This window comes from Manihot esculenta, chromosome 15 (assembly GCF_001659605.2).
Source record: "Manihot esculenta cultivar AM560-2 chromosome 15, M.esculenta_v8, whole genome shotgun sequence".
In the NCBI taxonomy this organism is placed as follows: Eukaryota; Viridiplantae; Streptophyta; class Magnoliopsida; order Malpighiales; family Euphorbiaceae; genus Manihot; species Manihot esculenta.
Genome location: NC_035175.2, coordinates 820,829 through 842,237, shown reverse-complemented (window position 1 = coordinate 842,237; position 21,409 = coordinate 820,829). Strand labels below are relative to the sequence as shown.

At 32.9% G+C, this 21,409-nt stretch overlaps 3 protein-coding genes and 1 long non-coding RNA gene across 4 annotated transcripts; 2 read left to right on the top strand and 2 right to left on the bottom strand.

Annotated features, from left to right (window-relative positions):
• Window positions 1–1,144: 1,144 nt before the first annotated feature.
• LOC110602127 lies at window positions 1,145–5,135 on the bottom strand. Its single transcript, XM_021739556.2, has 7 exons — window positions 4,609–5,135; window positions 4,197–4,394; window positions 3,362–3,634; window positions 2,766–2,868; window positions 2,366–2,484; window positions 2,103–2,279; window positions 1,145–1,937 (listed from the first exon to the last, which is right to left on the bottom strand). The coding sequence occupies exons 1-7, from the start codon at window positions 4,891–4,893 to the stop codon at window positions 1,185–1,187; spliced, it is 1,908 nt and encodes a 635-aa protein (XP_021595248.1). The 5' UTR covers window positions 4,894–5,135; the 3' UTR covers window positions 1,145–1,184.
• A 2,939-nt stretch (window positions 5,136–8,074) lies between these two features.
• LOC110602495 (chaperone protein dnaJ 50) lies at window positions 8,075–9,911 on the top strand. The gene is made up of 4 exons (XM_021740029.2): window positions 8,075–8,444; window positions 8,544–8,595; window positions 8,688–8,755; window positions 9,384–9,911. The coding sequence occupies exons 1-4, from the start codon at window positions 8,304–8,306 to the stop codon at window positions 9,807–9,809; spliced, it is 687 nt and encodes a 228-aa protein (XP_021595721.1). The 5' UTR covers window positions 8,075–8,303; the 3' UTR covers window positions 9,810–9,911.
• On the bottom strand, window positions 8,923–12,082 carry LOC110602496. Its single transcript, XR_002485976.2, has 2 exons — window positions 11,260–12,082; window positions 8,923–11,107 (listed from the first exon to the last, which is right to left on the bottom strand). It is a non-coding gene; the product is annotated as an uncharacterized LOC110602496 (long non-coding RNA).
• Window positions 12,083–16,899: 4,817 nt separating this feature from the next.
• Window positions 16,900–20,751, top strand: LOC110602494 (probable polygalacturonase). The gene is made up of 6 exons (XM_021740028.2): window positions 16,900–17,345; window positions 18,328–18,645; window positions 18,769–18,889; window positions 18,987–19,161; window positions 19,276–19,346; window positions 19,762–20,751. The coding sequence occupies exons 1-6, from the start codon at window positions 17,334–17,336 to the stop codon at window positions 20,427–20,429; spliced, it is 1,365 nt and encodes a 454-aa protein (XP_021595720.1). The 5' UTR covers window positions 16,900–17,333; the 3' UTR covers window positions 20,430–20,751.
• The last annotated feature ends 658 nt before the right edge of the window (window positions 20,752–21,409 follow it).

The following is a 21,409-nucleotide window of genomic DNA, read 5'->3' as shown; positions in this document are numbered from 1 at the left end:
GATAAGGTATACCTAACTATATCATTTCATAAAAATTTAGAATACAATCAATATTACTATTTAGCGTAAATATATATTTAATTTAATTTATTTATATAATAGTGTTAAGAAGTAAAGTTATTTTTATTTATGTAATTGAAATTATATATTAAACTATTTAAATTAAAAAAACAAATCTTAAATTTATAAAAAAATAATTTTAAAAATAATAATTAGATTGTTTAATGGTTTTATGAACTATTTAATGTAGAAAAAAATTTTAAATAAAAAATTAAATTTAATAATTCATGATTATATTTAAAATTTAAAATATTTTTTATATAAATTAAAATATTAAAATTAAATAGTATTTTATTAACGGATAGTTTAAGAAACTCATTAAAAAGTTCTAAAGACTCATATTTAATACTTAATATGAGTAAATTAATTGAACATGTAAAATATTATGTGAATTTTTTTTCTTATTTCTCTACTTAGAGTTACATTTTAACTTGAAAACTTTTTTTATTTTTCTATTTAAAGTTACACTTTATGCATTCATTTCAAAAAAACAAAAGTTACTCTCTATACATATGCATGTAGATTGGTAGGTTTTTATGAATTAAGTGAAATTAGAGTTCTCATTAAAAAATAAAATTAAATTTCTGAATCCGTCGCTAGTCTCATTACAATAGTTTCTTGCAAACTAAATCTGTCGATAGTCTCGTTACAATAGTTTTCTACAAATTTTGTGTGACGAAATCATGGAATCAACTATTGAAACTGGTTATGAAGACATTTTTTTTCAAATTGAAAAAGCCATGGATTCAAGAAAAATGAACATCTTGTCCTTGACGTTTTGATTTTTATCACAGCCATGCACTTCCCAAGTGGTAGAGTGAAATTCGAGTTAAAACTAAACCAACAACCAGCTGATTTTATCTGTGATGGGAACCGTCATCTCTACTTGCTCTGTAGGATTATCATTCACTTACCTTGATCTGCATAAACCAGGAAATCACAGCACCTTTGACAGCTTCCAATATATTCCCCTCCCACGCCACCCAAAAAATATATATATATATATATATATAAACAAAAGAAAAAAATCGAAAGGAAAAATACGCAAGGAAAGATATGATATCTGAATTGTGGCACTAGACTCTGAAAATATGGAAATATACTCTTCTTTTTTATTTCTATATCTAGTCTTGCAACATAGGACAATTAAAATCCTCATTGTTTTCCAGTTCTCTGATTAACAATTCCATCATCTTCTTATACATTGGCATATAATGATCATTAATCATGGTCCTTGAAAGGCGGATCTTACTGTACAGTTCTCTAGGAGTCTCGTATATACCCACATGTTCATTGGGTCCTCCATCATCATCTATATCAGCGGTGCTGGAAGAAGGGAAGGAAACAATATGCATGATTCTACCAGGTGGATAAAACTGGTTGCTATCTGAGACATCTGCCGAAGTGATGGGACTTGTGGTTTCAGCTGCGTTGGCTAGAACAATCTCTTCTTCAGTAATTTCTTTTGCTGCAGCAGCTTCTTCTGCCTGGGCCTCAATATCAGCTTCACTCACTTGCCTCTGAAGCTCCTTCTCCAGTTCATACCACAGCTCACCTTCAGTAACATCTTCAACAGTAGATGAATTCATGACTCTATCATTAGAAATAAGAGGCTCGTCTTCCTCAGTATCATCATGCCCTGATTCACTGCTTGAATCATGTCCTAGTTTGGTATGCACAGAGTCTTTTGTTTGGACTTCAGTTATAATAGTTTCAGAACTTTCAGATACTACAAAAGCTTCTGGCATATCATCAACTTTAGAGTGTGCTGATTGACCCACAGGACGACGTCGTGGACCTATGCATAGCCATGATGATAAAGATGAAGGAGTTCTAACAACAGCTTGGGCCACATTTTGAGCTCGCTGCATCACAACCTACATACACTCACACAACCCACAAATAGTGTAAAAACAGATCTTATGCATACATAGAAAACATCAAAGAAAAATTTCAATTGCTCACATAGTTCCATGTTGACAAATGAGAGGTTTGACTACAGGTCTCAGGATTATAAACCACAAAGATAAGCAAGATCTTACCTGAGTGCTGCTAGAAACAGGACGCAGAAGTGCACCTGCACCCGCAACTCTGGCTTTGGCACTAGCCATAGATGGTAGATGAGATCCCAGAGCAGTTGCAGAACGATAAACAACATTTAGGACCCTAGTATGCTCAATCTGATCCCGCAAATCATTTAACCAAGATGATGCTGTTACCTATAAAAAACATTTGAGAATAATAAGTCTGACAATAGATGGTAAAGAATGAATATTGAATTCTAGTCAAGCTTAAATTTCAGTACTTCAGAGCGAAGGTTATCAACTGAAGCAGCTGAAAATGTAGGCACCAGATCAGATCCATTGATTACGGTAGTAATAAAGTGCTTCCCTGATTCTGCTAAATCCCATGTCATACAAGCAGCTGCATATAACACAGTTCAGGGCATTTAGAGAAATAATATCGCTCTAGCCAAGAGGCATATTCTGATATCTACTTCATTTATCTACTTCTGTCCACTGTTGCCTTTTAAGGAACACCGAGTCTGAGATTGAGTGCAGAAGGAAAAGCTCTTAATAATAGCAAAGCCAATTTGATTCTTGTGGCTAGGATTTTAAAGTTCTACATGTCAATAAGCACTTCATGATTTAGTTTTATCATTTAGGTTTTAGCACAATTAATAAAAGTAAGATCAAGCAACTAGCCTGGGGCAAATGCAACACAGACGCTAGAAGAGAACTCCTTCTGTTCCCGAAGAATATATGTTAATAATGCAGCAGTACCACCACCAAGTGAATGCCCAACAACCTGAAAACAGTTAATGATGAATTAGATGAAAAGCTCACAACGGGACAATTGTACTGCGTGATTCTGTACAATGTTTCCCACAAAAACCATGTAACAGAATGTCAATGCACATAGCAAGAGACAATAACCAATCATAAATTTTCTATGAAATAAAAATTTTCACAATAAAAAAGCAAAATGATATAGCCCAATTCAAGTATGCAAGCTTAAAATATCTCAGGTGGTGGTTTCAGTTGGTTGCAATTGTGGTGGGCTTCTTTAGCGAGCACCATGAGTGAAAATGATTGAACACTATTTTACAAATTCCATGTTGAAATATATATTGATATTTTTAACTTTTATATTCGGAAAGCACTTTTCCAGAACTCATCCAAACGAAGTCCATGAAGTTCACATGCAGGTGATATAACAAAATGTAAAGAAATGCTGACGAGAACAGATATAGAATGATATGGTACAATTGCATTTCATACAAAATACATATTGCACTTACCTTGACATTGTGGTCAGGATGTTCATCAAGGGCCTTAAGCAGGCAAGGAGCGCAAAGCTTAGCAATCCAACGAGCTGCAGCGACCATTCCACAGTGTGCATATCCTAAAACTAAATTGCTTACCCCACCATCATGTAAAACTGAATGATGAAAAGGAACCACAGCACCAGTTGCTGCTGTTAATGTGTCTTTGATGCTATGAGTACCACGAATTAATAGAAGAAAACATTTTGAACCTTTATCATGTATAATTGTAAATGCTGGCTTCAGAAGCTGCAATAATTACTGCAAAAATTAATGCAATCTCCATTTGAAAACACACACAATACTATAATCATACAACTGATTATATAAAGGGAAGATAAAAAGCTACAACTACTTCAAAGTTCAGAACATCAGACCCACCAACAGTAGTGATTACAAATCCATCATTCTTATTGGAGTTTTCATCGATAAAAACCCAGAAGTAACAAGTTGTTAATTGGCCTAGGAATATTGAACCTTATCTATTGTGGAAGTGCTACAATTTGGATTTTGGAGAAATCTGGAACCACGTTTATCTACACTCGAGTTAAAGAAGGCAACTTTTATCCGGTATCAGGATTTAGCCGCGAATTTCTATTTGGAAAAGGAAGACCCAAAAGGCGTACGCTGAAAATGGTGAGAGATAATCCTTGCACATATGTACATGTTTAAGAGTGGTGTCCATGTAAAATGCTACCCGTATCTCTCATCTCCTAATATATTTAAAGCATACCGCGTTTCAGAAAATCATGTGGACAGCTTTACGTGACATATTAATCGAAGAGCATTCAGACGCAGAATGGTTACTTACCCCTGCTTTAGGCTTCTGAAGAAGAACATCGCCCAGACAATATCCCGTAGACTCCAAAAACACTGGAAAGGGCTTCTTGGAGAAGAATATGCAAAGGGTTAGTAATCTCAACAGGTTATTCAATTCTGTTATAATTTCAGGGCCTTTTAGCTGTACACAATTACTACCAGCATATACACTTGCAACTTGCAAATTACCCTGTAAGAAGAAGAGAGTACAACTGAGCTAGAATTCAAAAGGTAAGCAGGAAGGCAGGAGTAAATTGCATGAATTAAAAAAAAAAATAACGAACGTGAGTGTAGTGCTATCCCTAAAATTAAGAGACAGGTAGGAACAGAGTCCTCTAAACAAATATGTTGGCTCTCCAGCCAAAAGCTAAAACCCTATAATTCAGATAATCAGCGCAGCCTACCTGCCTCCGCATGAGGTAATTGATACCAAAAGCCAAATCTCCAATCGGCCATTTGCCTAAAGTCTCAGAATAAGTGAATCTAAGCGTCTCCGACAGCGTAGTTATTGTTTCAAGCCAAGTCACCGGTGCTTGAGCTGGCCTGCGAGAGATCCTCCTCCCCAATCTTAATTTTGACAAATCCCCATTCTGATCGGCTTCTTCCCTGCCCTTAGCCATCAGTCTCCGACTCAAAATGTACAAAACCACCGCCGCTCCGGCGGCGGTCGCCATTGTCCCCGCCGCCATAAATCGAAAAGGCTATCAGAGAGGAGGACGAGAAAAAAAAAAACTCAATCTTGCTGATATCACCAGAAATGGAGAATTGTGGCAGCACCTTAAAGCAATAAATAAATACAAAATGGGAAGCTCAATTTGAAAAAGCAGAAGAGGAGAGAAGTTTAATGGATGAAATCTTGAGGTTTAATAGAGCCAAGAAGAAGAAGAAAATGGATTTCATCAGATTTCACATTGAAATGTGTCGACTTGGAAAAGCATAAAAGAAATAACTTTAGGAAATATATAAGGCGAGAAAGAGGCGAAATGTCAAATGACTGAAAAGTACTGGAAATATACATGATTGAGGACTGGGTTTTGTCGTATAACGAGGGTGATTTGGTAAATGTGTGAAGGAAGAGTAGCACCAACGGGGAATAAAATTTTATAATACAAGCAGAAGAGTGCGCACGTTAAGCATCAGGTTGTGATGAGAAGTTACAAAACAGTGCCAGAGCGTGTGCGTCTGGTCAATGACAATGTGAGAATGGAATAGTTAAGGACAACTGGACAAGCAAACATCTAATTGTTTTTATATTTTACCTTTCATAGTTATGTTGTCAATTTTTTCTTTATTTATTTTAATAATATATTTTTCATTTATTTTTCATAATTATTTTAAAAAATTTTAAGTTAATTGTAATTTTATTCAAATATTAATAGATTAAAATTTTTTAGTAGATTATTTTTATCTTAAAATTTCGATATGTATCGAAACAATTCGGTTCAAATTAATCTAAATAATTTTTAAATTTACTCTTTATTCGGTTTAAAATAATTAATTTAAATTATTGAATAATTTCGTGCTAACTATTATATACAATTCTAATTTTTTATAATCTCTCGATATGGATAGTTTTTACAGTAAAAATAGACAGCTGACTGTTATATTCGGTTTCGCTAAATTTACAATATCTCTTATCATGATAACCAAATCGAATATAATTGCTAAATCAGAATCAGACCCTTAAATATTATGGTTTGCTAATATCTCAAACAGTTACACGTTAATTTAAATTATTTAATAATTTCGTATTATTTATTATATATTATTTCAATTTTTTATAATCTCTTCATGTAAGACACGAAAGCTCACCGTTATTTAAATTTTAGCAATTAGATAAATTTATTAAAAATTTAAATATAAACCCGTTCAAACAGTAAATTTTAAATTTAATATGTGCAAAATTTTACTATTTAGTAAAGTTAAAAGTTATTAAGAAAATAAGGGATTGAACAAAATTAAATTTGAGACTTGTAGTCAGTGTGTGCTTATTATGAGTTAAACAAAGGAATTTTAAATTTAAGAACTTTATATTCTAAATTTGATAGTTAAAATCAAAATTTTAAATCCAAAACAATACATTCAAACACATTTTTATGAAGTTTTGTATTGTTTTAAAATATAATAAAACAAGAAATAATAATTTATTTAAAGAATACAAAAATGAAATGATTTTAAAATAATTTATTTTTATGATATAAATCTTATGTAATAACTATAATTTTGAAACAGTTGATCTTAATATGATAAATTAATTATTATCTAAATAATATAAAATACAAATTTAAAAAAAAAAAAATAATGACACATGGCTTTTAAAAAGCTCTAAATGGTACAATTTAATTAGATTCCCTTTTACATATAATAATAATTACGATATCTTAAGAAGAATTGATTTCTTTAAATAGTCATATGACATATTAAAAGTTTTTTCTTTTATTATTTAAATTTTTTTAATAATTTAAAATATTGTATAAGTATTGAGATTAATTTAAAATTAATTTTGTACTCATAAATTTAATTTAATTTAATGATAAATATATGTGAATAAATTTTAAAAATTTTAAATTTTACTCTCCAATTTTTATTTAAAAAAAATAATTTTACGCATTATTTAAAATATTATTAATTTTATACATATTGAAAAAGCATTGAATTAACTTAATTATTTAAGATACAAAGAAATAAATCAGTTGAAATGTGAAATTATGCTTGTCTTTGATTAGTCAATCACGGAAATGCAGTGTAAGAAAAAAGCCGAAAGCTGTCTACAATTTGGGGAGAAAAAGAGAGAGTTTTTATTATTATTATTATTATTATTTTACATGTGATCGTCACCTTTGCAATATTCAAATTAATTTAGCTTTGTATGTTTTAATTGATGAGTAATATAAAAAACATTATTAATAATTATTTGCATTTTTAAACTTAATTATTTTACAAGATATTTAAGTTTTTTGATTTAAAATTATATATAGATTCTTGTAATAAAAGTATATTTCATGCTTTATTTATATAAAACATATTTATTAATAAATAAATAATACATGAAATTTTACATTTATTTACAATTGAAGTTTAATTATAATTAAACATAAAATTTTGATATTTTATATTAATAAACATAAATAAAAGTGTAGCTTTTGGTTTGGTTCAGAGGACGCCTTGTAGTTGTAGGGACCTAGTTAGATTGGTTTCACCTACTCCTGTGATCCGCCACCTTTTGCCTCAGTTTTCAACTGGGCATTGTATGTGTGGGTCACTCACCACAGCCGGACGCTCCGGCATTTTATAAAATTTTACAATCCACTGCAACAATTTATGTGATTTTTTTTTTTTGTTATAATTACTAATTAAAATATATTAATTTATATATGGTTTTTTAGATAATTATTATTTAGACTTTATCTATAATAAATTTAAAATATAAATTCATTTTACTTTTTATATAGATTCCATTATAAATATTACGTCTTTGACTGTATCTAAACAAATAATATTTCATTTTATTCTTTGAAATTAGCGTAAACTGCCCTCAACTTTTCAACTCCGATCGAATTAACCCTACTCTCAATGCCCTGCTTGTCAACTGAGACAACACTATCATGCAAATCATTTTTCAGCACAAACATCTTATTGTCGTTTTTTATTATTTTTTTAAAGTATAAATGTCAGAAAATTTAAATTTTGATTTGTATGATTTAAAAATTTGAATCAAACATTAACTAAATGAATAAAAAAATAAGTACTTTATCAAATATCCTATTAGTCAACAGAATTTGTCTTAAGAAAGTGATTAAGGAAAAACCAATAAGCTTTAAATAATAGGCTTTGAAGTCTGAGAGGAGAAAGATAACAGCAACATGGCAAAATTAACGTTAAGCTCTCCGTCTATACACTTCCCACCAACTGATCCACTTTCAAAAATCTCTTCCGCAAACTTTGCTCTCTTTTCTTAACCGCTCCACCTTCTTAATCACTCCCTCCTTGAAATGAAAACCAAGAAAACGCACACCCACATTTAAATTTCACATTTTTATTTTTGTACTCCCATGCTTCTCCGATTTGCTTGGTCACTTGCCATTTTCTTTTATCTAAAATGGGTAAAGAATCTGATACCATCAAATCCCAGTTGGTGTTGGAAATTTGCTCTCTGTCCACCCGTTCTCTCATTTGTGCCCATAGGCATCCTTGCAGGCCTGTTAAATCGCATTTCATCGACTGGTATCGTCTGCTCGGAGTACGTTTGTTCATCTTTGATTAGTTATGTCTTTCTTGTTTATGGGTAGGTGCTTTTATCAGATTCAGAGCCTTTCCTTTCAACATGCTCATAATGCAGGTAGAAGAAGATGCAGATATAAAACTTATACGAAAGCGGTATCATAAACTTGGTAGGCTTTGCTGATGGGTTGGTTATTTTCAATTTGTGATGTGCTTTTCTTGCCTGTTTTGATAATAGAGAGGATATTGTTTCTCGATGCAGCTTTGCAGCTTCATCCAGATAAAAACAAGCACCCCAAGGCTGAGATTGCCTTTAAGCTTGTCTTGCAGGTTAGATATATCCCTTTCCAGATTTTGGGATTAATTTAATTTGGAATCTTTTGCATAATTATGTTCAAGGATTTCATAGCATTAGATAAAATTCATGTATTTAGTACATGGGTTTATTGCATTTATTTTAGAATTGTATTTGATGAGGGATATGCGCATAAATGAAATACAGAAGAAATAACTTCTTCATCTGCTGTTTAAACTTAAAATCCTCAAGTTTAATTAAGCTGAAATTTCAATCCAACTGAAGTTTTAGAATAATTGCAAGATGGTAGGTGAAACCTCCATAAGATACCGAGTCATGTCTTGGCCGTTGAAAGAAGCCTGTAAAGTAAAAAGTGTCATGCAAATGCAGTGCATTATTCTAACTCATTAAATGGCTAACATAGCATGTACTAGAAAGGATTCCCTCTCGTGATAGGACCATAATTATGGAACACAGCATTTATCTGAACGGCAGAAAACCCTTTTAGACAGCTAAATTTTCACCGACGACATCTGCACGTTAGGTAGGGGTGCATTAATTTGCATTTAGCAACTCATCTTCATCAAACTAAAAATTGTTCTGTTACTCATTTTTGTTATGCTGTTTTCTTGCTTTCTCAGTTAGAATCTTAATTACTTGCAGGCTTATTCGTGTCTTTCTGACAATGCAAAGAGGCGAGCCTTCAACTTGGAGAGATGGAAACACTTGTGCAATGAGTGCAATAGAGTCCCATACATGCGCTGCAATTCCTCCAGCAACTTATACAATACATCAAAACTCCAGGAATCGAATCCTGCAAACTACTCAACATCAAGCAGAATTCTGCAAGGTCTGAAAGACATCAGAGAAAGATTCAAAGAGGAAACCAAGGTGATGGAGAACTGTCTGAAGGCTAATGCCGCGTTAAGGAAAGGAACCCCGCTGTTCAATACATCTGACCACTTATGTGAGAGCAATACTAGGTTCAGGTCCCGAAGAGAATCCCCAATTTTTGATCCATCAGCCTATCTATTTGAAGGCTACCCTCACACCAGGAACCGAATGTACAAGAAAACTGAGGATGTGTAGTATTCATAGACATAAAATTCATCCAACTATGGCAAACAAACAGCAATATATGATTCTCCAATCCTTGAGAACAGACCACAAGGAGCAATGTTTAAGACCAAACCTACTTGTGTCCATTCATAAACCAGAACAAAGTGTTCCATGAGACTTTTGTGACGCATGTCAAGGGAAAACTCTTCCATATTTATATCATTTCTAATTGTCGGTAGCATAGTATGACCAGAGAACCAAATATTGTTCAGATGCTTTCATGATTTTATAACTAGGACGATATCGAGCCTTAAAAGAGGTCTCGGTGCTAGAGACCTGAAACTGTTGTAGAATTTTTTTTGTACAAAAATGTTGATCGTCTCACTTTTGCAGCTTACTCCACCCATTCATCTTCTGCACAAGTTCATTTCAGCTTGAAAAGCTCTGCCCCCTTTTTCTTGTAATACAACAAATTTCTATATGACATCATTAGCTGAGATGAAAAACAAATTTACTTAAATTCAACAAGTGATCCATCAGATGCCAAGGCCATCTAGTCGAGCAAAAAATCATTTAGAAACTCGCGTTTCTTTTCCTGGTCACTTTGTACCAAAGGCTGAAGCAACTCATTGGCTAGTTTACATATTTTGGCATCCGAGGACTCCAAGAGTGCACATATTACTTTAGAACTGCAGGATAAGAGCAAAGGGGTTAACATCAGATGTAGGCTAAGAACCAGACACTGAATGAAGGGACTAACATCAGAAGGAAGCTAATCTGTAACCTTGGGCCCATACAGACATTTGCCTTTCAAAGGCTTCATCCATAAACTATTAGTGGTATCCATGATTAATTTTCCAATGGTTCGACCAGACTGGAAATTTTCTAGGACTGCGTTCAGATTCTTCAGATTTAGGCTCTGCTGCAAGAGATGCTAGAGTTTCAGGCAAAGCGTTCAGCTCGTCATCCAACATTGGGTGGAGAAGGCCTCCAGCACACCCAGACCCAGTTGCGACCTGTATCCATTACCAAATAGAAATCCTACGTAATGATTTGACAGGTCAAAGTAGATTATCCACAAAGATAATCCACTGCATAGAGTGCAGATAAAATCCAGAGCAATACAACTGACTAATAACATAATAGATATTGAGGACTCGTTGAATTCAAAGTTTCCTAAAACTGTGCATTCGATTAAGAGGAACCCAACTTTCCTTGAAGAAAATATCAGAAGCGGTAAGCAAATGGACTTACCTCATCCAATACCTCATTGCCAACTTAGCAACTCCCCTACATTCTCATTTCTCAATATATACGTCAATAAGATTCTGCAAACCACAGTAGCATAGGACTGCTTTAGAAACATGTCCAATTGAGTCATTGTGGTGATGGAAGAATGGTAAAAACTGAAGGGTCCCACACACACATACAGAGAAAGAGAGAGATAGAATTTGAAATCTGCGAAATCATATTGACAAACCTCAGCAAGGCCATCGCCGACGAACAGTTCTTGTCTTCTTAAAGAAGGATCTTTTTTCCATGCTCAGTCTTTGGCATCACGTAACAAGATTAAGCTTTTTGGAAGCTGAGCCACCAGCGCCAATCTTCGCACCTGGGTATTGCTTTTTCTTCTTCAATTTGCTGCTCTCCTGTTTCTTCGCCGCCATTGGAACGAGCTGCTTTTTTTTTTTCTTTTTTTTTCTTTTAGGCCGTTGCTTTCGGGCTTTTGGTGGTTTTGGTTGTGGAGAAGGAGGGGGATTGAAAGACGGTAGTGGACAAACTGTACATCATGGGCCAGATCCTAATTCAAAAATCCACATGACAAGTCATATTGGGCCGAATTGGACTTGGACAGTATAACTTGTCCGAACCTGGCAAGACAATCCTAAACTTGATACGTTACCGTAGCTATTAGCTTCAGCCTTCAAAGAAAGGGCATTTCAGACAACGTCGGGCAGGAAAAGCGACAAATTCCAGCTAAGATAAATGAAATTTACATGTTGGTGAAATGAAAAGCATTCTATGGTATATATGAAATATGATATGGGGGGTTTCTCCTATCGTCAGTTTTGTTTGTAGTCAAGCCTGGAAAGATATGAAGTTGTTTTCTGCCAAGACCTGTGGGGTTACTAGCAGTACAGAAAAAAGGACAAGCTGTACCTCTGAGTTTAAAACCAGTTCCCATTCACTCAAGCTTCAATATTTTTACAGTGGATACATAAACTAAACCACTGTAATTAATTAACCTGCAATTGTTAATTAGAATACTAAATGAGCTGTTAACATTATACAGAAGCAGTTGGGTTGCCTGATATGTGGATCTGACTTTGTGTGCAGGTTCTTGGCATATAATTAACCTTTTAATATATCCTGTTGTTCTCTGGACATGAGCAGCCCAATGGTGAGGTGGAATATTATCGTACTTGCGTAGAAAAGAATTTGTTTCACAGGGGAATCATTCATTCTCCTTGGGTCATGTCATGCAATCTTCTACGGGGAAATAATGGGCAGACAAAATCTACTTTGCTGTGCTGTGTTGTTAATATATGTATGTAATTTTATGAAGTGCATGTTTTTCCAGATCTTTAATCATGAAGATATCTATCAATCTAAGCAGCATATGTATTAATGTATATGTATACGTAGATGAAATAAGTGTAGTTACCACTTACCATCTGGTTGGGGTGTTGGTACTATGGAGTTTTGTCAGTATTAGAGCATGACATGTGGATCAGCACAACTGCAGTTTCACTATTCAACCTCAGGAAATCAGAATACGTCCGACACCCATGTTTTTTAGTGGAGACACATCTCTCCATTAGTCAATATCTCCATCCTTCCTATGAATTTCATTTATTAAGAGAAAGAAAAAAGAAAATGTATTTTCCAATTTGAATTGTCTAGTAGGTATGTACAACTTTGTTGGTTTCCTTCAATTAGAGGTAGTTGGATGGATTTTGAAATTATTTAGAGTAAATTATGTTGCTTCACTAACAAACCATTAAATTTTTATTAAATAAAATAAGGTAGTGTTTACTAATGAGTATTAGTTGAGTAATGTTAGAATTATTTAAGAATTAAAAAAATAGCAAGTGCAATTTATAATCAAATCAAATAAAAATATATTTGATTTTTTTTTTTTTTTTTTTTTTTTTTGCAAATTAGAGGGAAGTGATATTATTCTTTATATGTGTGTAGATATACTCAACATTGGATGCTGCAATGAGATTAGGTTGGTACCTTTATGGGAAGATCTAAGAAATTACAGAGCATCATTGGATGCTTTCAGTACCTGTCATGAGAGGGATTTCTAAGCAAACAAGAGATAACCATGTAAGTTATAATATTAAGAATACCAAAGTCCTCAACAATTTCAACATTAACAGCTTAATTGCTTTTTATTTTTATTTTTAAAAAAAGAGAGAGAAGATAAAGGTATTAATTCAGGTATTGGTGATTCATTGATAATTGATGAGGTTAAAACACATGGAAGCTAAGCTGCATCAAAGGCATCACATGAATTAGTCCATGTTAGGTGTCCTGTCACTACTCACTCCAATCCCTACAAATGGCTTTAATGATCACATGCCTCCACAAATCATTTGCTTTGAATGTCAAGTGCCCTTCATTAGGGAAACCTTTTGGATCCAATGTCTATCACCTATCCCTACTGTTTTTTCCTTTTTTTAAAAAAAAAAAAATTAACTTAATAATTAAGCTCCCATTAATATAAACTCTCCAGTCTATAATTCAGCAAGAGAGCCTAATTTTGGCACAATTTCCAACCTGTGAAGTTTAGTGAGATGGCAATAACTGGCAATTGAATAGAAGACTGAAAATAAGTAAAGGCAACTAATTGAGAGCAAACATTTGAATTTTTAGCTCACGACAGTTATTGCTTACTCTTCAATGTATATATATCTATAATTTTTATGGGTTCTATTAAAAAAATATAACATAAAAATGATAAATCTTTTATATAACATATAAATTAGATATAAGTCCAAATGTAATAATTTTCCAATTGAATGTCCAGTGAATTATTAGCTCAAGTTTCCATTTTGGGTCATGCAAAAGGACAAAAATTGACAACGTTTAATGGGAAATATCCATAGATGTCTGATTCATCTCCTTGAAAGTTTTCAGAATTAAAAGCAAGAGCTCAGATTACAAACCCTTGATGAGTGAAGACTAATCAATATTTAGTGTTATAAAATTAAGAAAATAAAATTTATAGTGCGATTGTAAGTTTAAATAAAGAAGAATGTGTTCCTTTTTTTATTTATTTTTTTTGTGTGCTAGTGACGTCTAACGGTTTCTTTACTATAGTGTCATATATTTCTATTACGCAGGTCAACACATATAAAAGTGTCAGAACCTCTTTCTACATCAATCTGTCATTTAATTTTTTCAACACTATGTGTACAGGGTGCGAAATAATTGAGCCTGTTATACTTTATCACGTTATATCATCGGACTGAATTTCTCATTGCAAGATTTAACTCGTGGTTAACCTGACCTGACTTACGTGTTTAGATCGAGATTTAAGACGTTGGGTCGACCTGCAGATGAAATGAACTTCTAAAACTTTTGGTCTGCTTCATTTCTTTATACTTGATCTTTCGGGATAAATAAGGCCAAGCCGCCATTGATATTCAATGTGTTGCGGGGGTGATCCATTGTTAGTAGGTTGGGGTGATAAGTTGTATGAACCCATATATTTTAAGCTCATAGCATCATAACTAATGAAAGCTGGGCTGCTCAAACCTCATATATAAATATTTCACTCGTCAGAAAAAAAAGAAAAAAAAAGAAAAAACAACAAAGCAGCTATAATCTCTCTCTCCATCTCAAGGCTGCGCAGTGGGGTAATGCAGTAAGAGGTGTAGAAGTATCCAAAGTACCGCATAAGAAAAAAAAGAAGGGTTAGTATTTCTTTTTTCTTTTAACTTTTTCATTTATTTGCAACGATTTATTTTATAATAAAAATAATTTAAATAAATTTATATAAAATTATATATTATTAAATTAACAAAATTGACATAAAATTCATTATAATCAAGTTAATATTTTTAACAAATTTACTTTTATAAAAGTAATGTATTTGCTACATACTATCGTACTTCAACCAATAATGAATAAGATATACCTTGTTAATTACTTCTTGGCCTCCATTTTAATTCGTTAACTAAAGAAGAAAAATGTTTAGTTTTTATTATTCTTTAATATTCCTTTCCTTAAAAAAATACACTTATTTTTGTTTATTCATATTAAATTGTTAAATTGTAGTTCATATATTATTTTATTAATAATATACTCATATTAAATACATTTTAATAACATTAAATTATTTACTTTTTAATTAAAAATAATTTAATGAAATGACTACTAGAAAAGACAAAATAAAATTTATTTGAGATTTTTTTAAAGCAAACTCTGATTGTAAATGCTACATTTTCAAAACATTAATTAACACATACTATTCAACCTAATTTTTTCATAATGGCCGCTGGGTGGGGCCGCGGCCATGTTCCATACTTGAATAGGAGAGTTAGGTTCCCTGCTTCATATGGATCATAATCAGACTTTTTAGGATCCATGATTATAAATTGATTTTAATTTAATCTCCATTTATTTTAAAAAATTTTCTTTTATATTTTTTAATATTTAAGATACCTTACAAAATTTAATTAATAAAAAATATTTTATTAATAAAAAAATAAACTATTTAAAAAATTGATTTTTTATTCTAAAAAAAGTAAATCATTTTCATATTTGAGTATTTTATTAAGATATTTATATATAAATTTCTTAATATATTTTATTTTTTAAATTAAAATTAAAACAATAAAAATAAATTATATTATTGAAAATTTTCACAAGCAAATAAAGTTTAAACCATTTTTTATTTTTTTAAATTTTAATTATGCTTGATTTGGTCAAATTTATTTTAAAAAATGAATGAGTTCTTACACTTTTAAAATAAAATTTTCATTCCGAAATATAAAGTTGGCAAAAAAAAAATATTAGAAGATTGTTGACTGTAAATAGAAGATAAATCTGAGGATTAAATTATAATTTAGCATTTATATTTTAGTGAAATTTACATATTTAGATATACATTAAAAATCAATTATTTGCCCATCCTGACTTAATCAGTGAATAATATATAAAATACATTTAAAAATTTAGAATGAATCACTTTATCTATTTTATGAAATATATTTAGTCGTGTATTTAAATTATAATTTGGACAATAAAAAAGTGCTAAAATTTATAACAATGTTTACAATTACTCTTAAAAAGTGAAATGTTAAAATTTTGTTTACAATGTTTTTACTTTTCAATTTGCCTTAAATTGATCGACGGCGATTTATATTAATTTAATTTTCATAAAATCTAAACCATTTTGACTGCAATATAACTCAGATTAATTTCAATTTCTAGTAAACCTGGCAGGGTCTAATTTCTAACGAACCCCTCATTCACTGCCATTGGTCCCCTACCCGGGAATTTATCTTCTTGATATTGCTTAGGCGAACCCACGAAAAAAATAAAAAAAAAACCGGAATCATTTTGGTTGAACCCAGAGGTCCCAAATTTGGTCCTATTTAGACCAAACCAAACTACGATGATACTTGTTTTTTTTTTTTTAAAAAAAAAAAAAAACTCTCTCTCTCTCTCCTAATGCTATACGTGTGTGAGTGTGTTCTGTTATGTTCTGTCAAGTGATTGACGCCAGGCTAGCATCTTAGCTATGATTGACGTGGGTCCCACTCTCCCCTCTGCCCTGTCAACCCACATGCTGTCTCAATACCCCATGCACTCTCTCTTCCCTTTTTTTATTCCTTTACCTGCAGTCGCACTGAAACCTCGTACCACCACTCATTTCTTCCCACGTGTTCTAATGGGTATCCAACATTTCACCACCTCACACCCCCCCCCCCTGTTTCACCAAAACTCCATCCACCCCCCTTCTAAACTTATCAGCCCCCCAACATATTTTTGTTCCCTTACAAATCAAATCTTAACACATGTAAGCCCACACTAGCACTGCTGCTTAAATTTAGCTTCTTCCAGCCCTTCCTCTCTCGCTAATGGAGGGCCGTTTCAAACAATTTTGTCGGCGAAAGACGTTATTAATCATGTTCATTTAAACACGGTAATTACTAATTAGTCGCAAATGGCAATCAATATGGTTTATTAGTTTTTAATATTTTATTCTTTTATTCCTTTGTTCTTACTTACCCTATTGTTTGCTCTTGCATTTCCATTATATTTTTGCATGAACTAAAATAAAAGAGCTGTCATTTCTCACTTACAAACTTTTAAATTATTTTCTTTGTCTTATAAAAATAAATGTCAATAGTTCTTGTGTCATTTATATATAATTAATGCTTATTATTCACTAGCTTACAGAAAAGTTGCCTCCCCCCCCCCCCCTCTGTTTTTCTGGTGCTTCTTCTCCTCCTCCTCCTCCTCTTCTTTCTGGTGCACTTCGTTCAATCTGTTGCTGTTTCTGCATTCTTTGTCTCTTGCCGAGGCTGTTTCTCCATGAAGATGCCAGTAAGTACGTTATATTTATTTATTTTTTTTTTCATCTGTGTTTTGGACTTCTTTTTTTCTTTTTATGTTCTTGCTAAATCTGGAAATTTTTGTATTTTGATTTCTCCAATCCTATGATTATTTGTGACTGATTGAAGATTCTTTGAAGTGCCATATTGGATTACCTTTCTTTCATCTCTTACTGTTTTCTAGTGTATAGCCAATGGCTATGATACGGAATTCAGTTCGTATTTAATGTATTTAATTTGCATAAACGATATGCTTGTATCTGTTTCTTGTTTCTTGAAAGTAAAGACTGATTTTGGGTATCATGTCCAAACCAATTCTCTCATTCCTTTTGTTGATCTCTGTGACTCTGGAATTCTATCTTTACTAGCTGTTGGTCTCCTTTTCAACTGCTTTGCTTTCCTTGGATTCTAGACCTTTTCAACTTTTTCATTGGTTGGTTTATTTAATGCATTACTTTCTTTGCTTTTAGAGTTACCAAACCATACTTCAGCTTTTTGCATTTGAGATATCTAGTTTGTTTCCCTGAATTATGGTCGCTTTGCCATCTTTCCTTTTATTTTTTCTGTGACCACTAATTTTTCTTCCTATTCTAATTAATGGGGATCTCTCATATCCTATTGCTTTTACTTGGAGATAATATGTCCAACATTTAGTTTATTTGATTTTGTTTAAATGTGCATTACTTGTTACCACCTACCAGCATTTGGATTTATTCAACAAGAAGGGCGACTTTGTTTTGGTTTCTGTGTTTGCATTCTCTTGTTGGTTTTTTGAGCACCTTAATTCGTAGATTCCGTGAGTCAAGCAAAGGACGACGACTAAGTTGGCCTTTTCATTTTGGTTTTCCTATGGAAGTACCATTGCTCTCTGTTTCTGTTTCTGAGTCATTTCTATTTAATGTTGTATTATTTACAGCAATATTGAATCTTGATTTTGGAACCTGTTTTGAGAAATGTGTTTCCCAATATTTCAGGTGGCATTGCTCTTGCTGCTGGCACTAAGATATGCTATTGGAATTAATGGAGAAATAAGCAGTGGACAGTGCGATTATAAGCCTAGTTTAAACCCAAGACCACACAGTGTATCCATTCTTGAGTTTGGTGCCGTTGGAGATGGGAAAACATTGAATACCATTGCCTTCCAGAATGCTATTTTCTATCTCAAGTCCTTCGCTGACAAGGGAGGTGCTCAGCTTTACGTGCCACCAGGAAAATGGCTTACTGGAAGTTTCAACCTTACCAGCCATCTCACACTCTTCCTGGAAAAAGGAGCTGTCATTCTTGGATCCCAGGTAGTTTATACTCTATGTTTCTATTCTAGACACTGGAAAAATCTTCCGATGATGTAAAGCTATTCAGTTTTTATTATTATTTTTAACTCTTGGATTTTGGTATGAAATTTCCTTGCTTGATAGAATCCATCTCATTGGGACGTTCTAGATCCCTTGCCCTCATATGGTCGTGGGATTGAACTTCCTGGAAAAAGATATCGGAGTCTAATAAATGGATATAAGCTGCGTGATGTGGTGATTACAGGTAGCTTGAGTGTCTGGAATTTCATTTCCCCCCTTCTGACTCTTCTTTTTCCCTTGGCCTGCATCATGGATTATCTTACATTTTGTAACTGCTTTAGGTGATAATGGAACCATTGATGGCCAAGGCTCAGTTTGGTGGGATTGGTTTAATTCCCATTCATTGAACTACAGCCGGCCTCATCTAGTGGAATTTATAGAATCTGAACGTTTGGTAGTTTCAAATCTTACCTTCTTGAATGCTCCTGCATATAACATTCATCCAGTATATTGCAGTTAATTTGGTCAAAGCATATGTTATTTTTTGTTCTTCTTTTTCCCCCAATTCTTTGTTCCAGTTATCATTATACAGCATGACTTACATGTGTATACGATTATACATTGATGCAGTGATGTGCTTGTTCAAAATATGTCACTTTCTGCTCCTCTGCAATCCCCTTACACCATCGGCATAGTCCCAGGTTTGTAGAACTGAGTTATCTTTAAGGAAATCACCTCATGTTTCATTGACTGCACTCACAAATTAGTAGTGGTTCTCTTTCTTTTTATGTTGCATGATTCAACAGCTACAGCATCTTATTTAATAAGAGGTGGCAAGATCTGAATGTCGTATTTGATGCCCCTTTGAGGAATTGAGGTCTAATTTGTCTAATTTCTGAATTATAAACCCCAAACTCTTTGAGGAATGCAGTATTTGAATAATAACTAGTTGATTAGCATTAGGTTTGCAGCTTCTCTTTTTTATCCTAAAAGGCATTCGCTCTATGCTTCTTTGATAATTGTTTCTATGATCATTCTAATCAATCTATAGAATTATTTGAACATGCATTATGAAGATGATTGATTATGCTTTCTAATTATTGTATATATTGTCAGATTCTTCCAATAATGTATGCATAGAGGAAAGTATTATTGAAATGGGTTACGATGCTATTGCCCTCAAGAGTGGCTGGGATGAATATGGTATTTCCTATGACAGAGCTACTAGAAATGTCCACATAAGAAGGGTCCACCTTCAATCATCTGCAGGCTCTTCCATTGCTTTTGGTAGTGAGATGTCTGGTGGTATTTCTGATGTGCATGTGCAGAAGGTCCACATATACAACTCATTTAGTGGGATTGAATTTAGAACAACCAAGGGCAGAGGTGGTTATATTAAAGGAATATATGTATCAGACGTTGAAATGGAAAATGTCAACATAGCATTTGGTGCCATTGATGATCATGGGTTACATCCGGACAGCAATTTTGATCCTAATGCTCTTCCAATTCTTGATCAAATCACCTTGCAGAATATAACTGGTACAAACATCACTATAGCAGGAAATTTCACTGGAATTCAAGAATCTCCCTTCACCTCCATTTGTCTCTTTAATGTCTCCTTACTGGCTTCAGCATCCTCAAATTCTTGGATATGTTCAAGTGTTATTGGCTCCTCAGAGTCTGTTTTCCCGGAACCATGCCCTGAGCTGATGAGCCTGTATTCGAATTCCTCAAATTGCTACACCCCCCTGATTTCGTACGGTGAATCTGCAAGCTTATGATTCAATTCCTTCACACTACAATCACATGGGGTAAAATATGGATTCTTCAAAAGTTTATGTCTCTAAAGTGGGTAAGATTCTTTCCAATAAGTTGGTTGGCTCCTTGGGTTTGCATTCTCCCATGTTGAAATCTGCAAGATAATTATTTGTACAGCTTCATTTCTTCATTCATGTGTAAGAAAATTTTTGGTAGTGATTTGCAAAAAAAAAACCACAAGTACTCAGATGAGACTAGCATTACTATTTATAGTTTATTCCTTTCATGTTTATAATAAAGTTTGCTGCTGTACAGTTCCATTGTCAGAAGATTTATTGTTTTTCAGGATTGTGCAATATGATTGGATCCATCTATCCCTGGCAATTTTCCAATAGAGGCCAAACCTATCAATAGGTTATCTGAAAGAAGAGCTAGACTTCGACTTGTCTTTGTTTTGGCATGGAGATTTCCTGCTGTCTTCTCAATTGATTTTAGCACACATTAGCTTGCTTCCTTGAGGCAAGGCTGCACATAAGGAAAGCAGAAAAACTAAAAGAAACTATAAAAAGAAAGAAAACTAAAAAAAATAAGTAAAACAAAAGGGTGGTGGGAATGTTGCCGGCCATCATGCACGAGCAACTCTTGTAGTAAAATGCCAAATTACAGGAGGAATTTTCAATTATATTTTTATTTTCATTAACAATTACATAAGTTTTATTTTCTAATTAAAAATTCACAATATCCAATTCACAATCAATAAAAAGAGCATGTGCAATGACTATGAGTAAGGAAACTAGGTATTCACGCCAATTATTTGATCTTTTAAAAATTTAATTATACATGATTATAATAATAAAAATTTCAATTAACTATAATTTATCCAAGTGTTAATATATAATTGTTTATTGTTGTATAATTCTTAGAAAATGCTAAATCTCTATTTGAATTTTTCATAGCCATCATAAATAAGGATTTAGTCTAAACTGATTTCAGTTTAAAATTG

Coding starts and splice junctions, on each gene's coding strand:
- LOC110602127 (XM_021739556.2), bottom strand. CDS start 4,893: ATGGCGGCGGGGACAATGGCGACCGCCGCCGGAGCGGCGGTGGTTTTG. Junction 4,395..4,608: donor ATTACCTCATGCGGAGGCAG/GTAGGCTGCGCT, acceptor TTCTTCTTACAG/GGTAATTTGCAAGTTGCAAG. Junction 2,869..3,361: donor ATCCTGACCACAATGTCAAG/GTAAGTGCAATA, acceptor AACTGTTTTCAG/GTTGTTGGGCATTCACTTGG.
- LOC110602495 (XM_021740029.2), top strand. CDS start 8,304: ATGGGTAAAGAATCTGATACCATCAAATCCCAGTTGGTGTTGGAAATT. Junction 8,596..8,687: donor AAAGCGGTATCATAAACTTG/GTAGGCTTTGCT, acceptor TTCTCGATGCAG/CTTTGCAGCTTCATCCAGAT. Junction 8,756..9,383: donor CCTTTAAGCTTGTCTTGCAG/GTTAGATATATC, acceptor AATTACTTGCAG/GCTTATTCGTGTCTTTCTGA.
- LOC110602494 (XM_021740028.2), top strand. Junction 18,646..18,768: donor CTGTCATTCTTGGATCCCAG/GTAGTTTATACT, acceptor CTTGCTTGATAG/AATCCATCTCATTGGGACGT. Junction 19,162..19,275: donor ATTCATCCAGTATATTGCAG/TTAATTTGGTCA, acceptor ACATTGATGCAG/TGATGTGCTTGTTCAAAATA.